Source organism: Ceratina calcarata, unplaced genomic scaffold (assembly GCF_001652005.2).
Source record: "Ceratina calcarata isolate Rehan_Ccalc_2016 unplaced genomic scaffold, ASM165200v1 scaffold111.2, whole genome shotgun sequence".
NCBI classification, from domain to species: Eukaryota; Metazoa; Arthropoda; class Insecta; order Hymenoptera; family Apidae; genus Ceratina; species Ceratina calcarata.
The window spans coordinates 81,836-83,668 of NW_017132020.1; the positions used below are offsets into that span (position 1 = coordinate 81,836).

At 40.5% G+C, this 1,833-nt stretch overlaps 1 protein-coding gene across 1 annotated transcript in view; it reads left to right on the plus strand.

Moving 5' to 3' along the window:
* Positions 1-35: 35 nt before the first annotated feature.
* LOC113464022 (potassium channel subfamily T member 2-like) overlaps positions 36-1,833 on the plus strand; it is a 6,379-nt gene continuing 4,581 nt past the window's right edge. The window contains exon 1 of the mRNA XM_026811601.1: positions 36-154. Coding sequence (XP_026667402.1) covers positions 36-154 — 119 coding nt within the window. The remainder of the gene's footprint in view (positions 155-1,833) is intronic.

The window sequence follows — 1,833 nt, forward strand, 5'->3', positions numbered from 1 at the left end:
GAAGCAGACGTCCGAGTATTTTACCAGTCCCGGACATGCTAACGAGCTCGACGTTGCACCTACCTGGCCAGGAATCGTTGGACCACGAAGGCGACGAATCCGAGGACGAAATGGACGACGACGTGCCGTGGAGGTCGCCCAGCGAGAAGATAGCGTGAGTATGATCAACCCATGGTCACTCGATCATACATACTATACCTCATCCCTTTATATACCTCGCACGTATCGAAAGTACACGGTCTCCTATACTCGCGGTATCGAGAGTCTAGGACTGGGTACAGTTCAGTTTGTGATCGTTCTGCGCATCTCAATGCTTTACCGTGCATACTGAATCGCGTGGAGGGAGTTCGCTGCGACCCACCACCTTCTAAGCTGCGCGAAACGGTCTTACACTCTCGAGATCGCGAGAATAGTACATGTAACGCGAGGAAACAGACGCGATCGAAGATCAGGCCACTATATAGAATTATTTACTATATAAAGAAGAACGCTAGACTGCTCTGTCTCTCTTTTTCCGCGCAATCTTTTCATCTGTGTACTGTGATGATTTTGATGCACGATCGCGAAACCCTTCCAACGAGTGGAACGATCTTGCACTGTCTCGTGCACTTGCATGCAACCGTCTCTTGTGCATCGGACGTATTCTGTGTCAACCACATTACGTATGTACATTTCTTTCTATTATACATATTATACATATACCTATTAATATTCTGACAAATCAAAATGGGGTGACATTTTTAATATTGCAGTAAACGATAGGGGCGGATTAAGCGGTAAGCGGGCTAAGCGGCCGCGTGGGGCCCACGTCCCATAGGGGAGGAGGGGGGGGGGGATTAAATTCGAAAATGAACCTGTCCAAAATTTTTTAATTACTTTTCCTTTTTATTTGTAACATAATGAGAGTTACCTCCAAATTTTTTTTTGGGGGCCAGGCCTGGAAATTTTTACCGCTTAGGGCCCCCAATGATCTTAATCCGCCATTGGTAAACGAATTAATTTTCTTCAAAGAGTTTCTTTCAATTTTTACGTAGTAAGTATCCCAAAGAAAATGAAGTTGTTTGATCTAATATTGAAGAACTAATTCTATTTTGAAGTGTGTCCGAGTATTAATGGGTGCCACTGTACATCCGATGAATGTATCACTGTTTTTTCTTTTTTATTCTACTATAAATATTGTACAATGTTTTCTAGCTTTAGGAAGAAGATACTGTCTGTTGGAAACAATGCATACTGTATTATACAACCAATTTTTTGATTGTGCTGTTAGATAAATATTTAGATAGATTTAGCCTCAAGTTGAAGACATTCAGTATTTTCTTAAATCGACGCTGTAAGATCGTATAAAGATTCTATAAATCGCATTTATTTATTGAAGCTAGTTCGAATAATTAAAGAATCCGTACGATCTTATCTGCGGGAATAAAGTCCTGTGGCTAGTCTGCGGGAACTGTGCACCGTGCTCGTACTGTTTTTGCACTATTCTCGTAGCTGTTACTCTTCCTGCGATCGTACTCGACGTACTGCGATCTTATCCTAGAATTTTTACTGCTTCGACGTTTATTCGCACACCGTCAGCATTTTTTTTCTTCATAAGAGACCGGACACCGTGAATATTGACGTAACCAGAGAGGCAGAGAAATGGACTATACACCCAAAAATGCACATTTTGGCAATCTATAAATTATTGAAAAATCTAAAATTAAAATCGAGAAATTAAAGGGCTATAGCAGTGTGACCGTCTAAAATTTAACTCATTTTTGGGAATTTTTTTAAACTGTATTATTATTTTTTATTATACAGGGTGTGGCAATAATTATTACCACCTCAAAT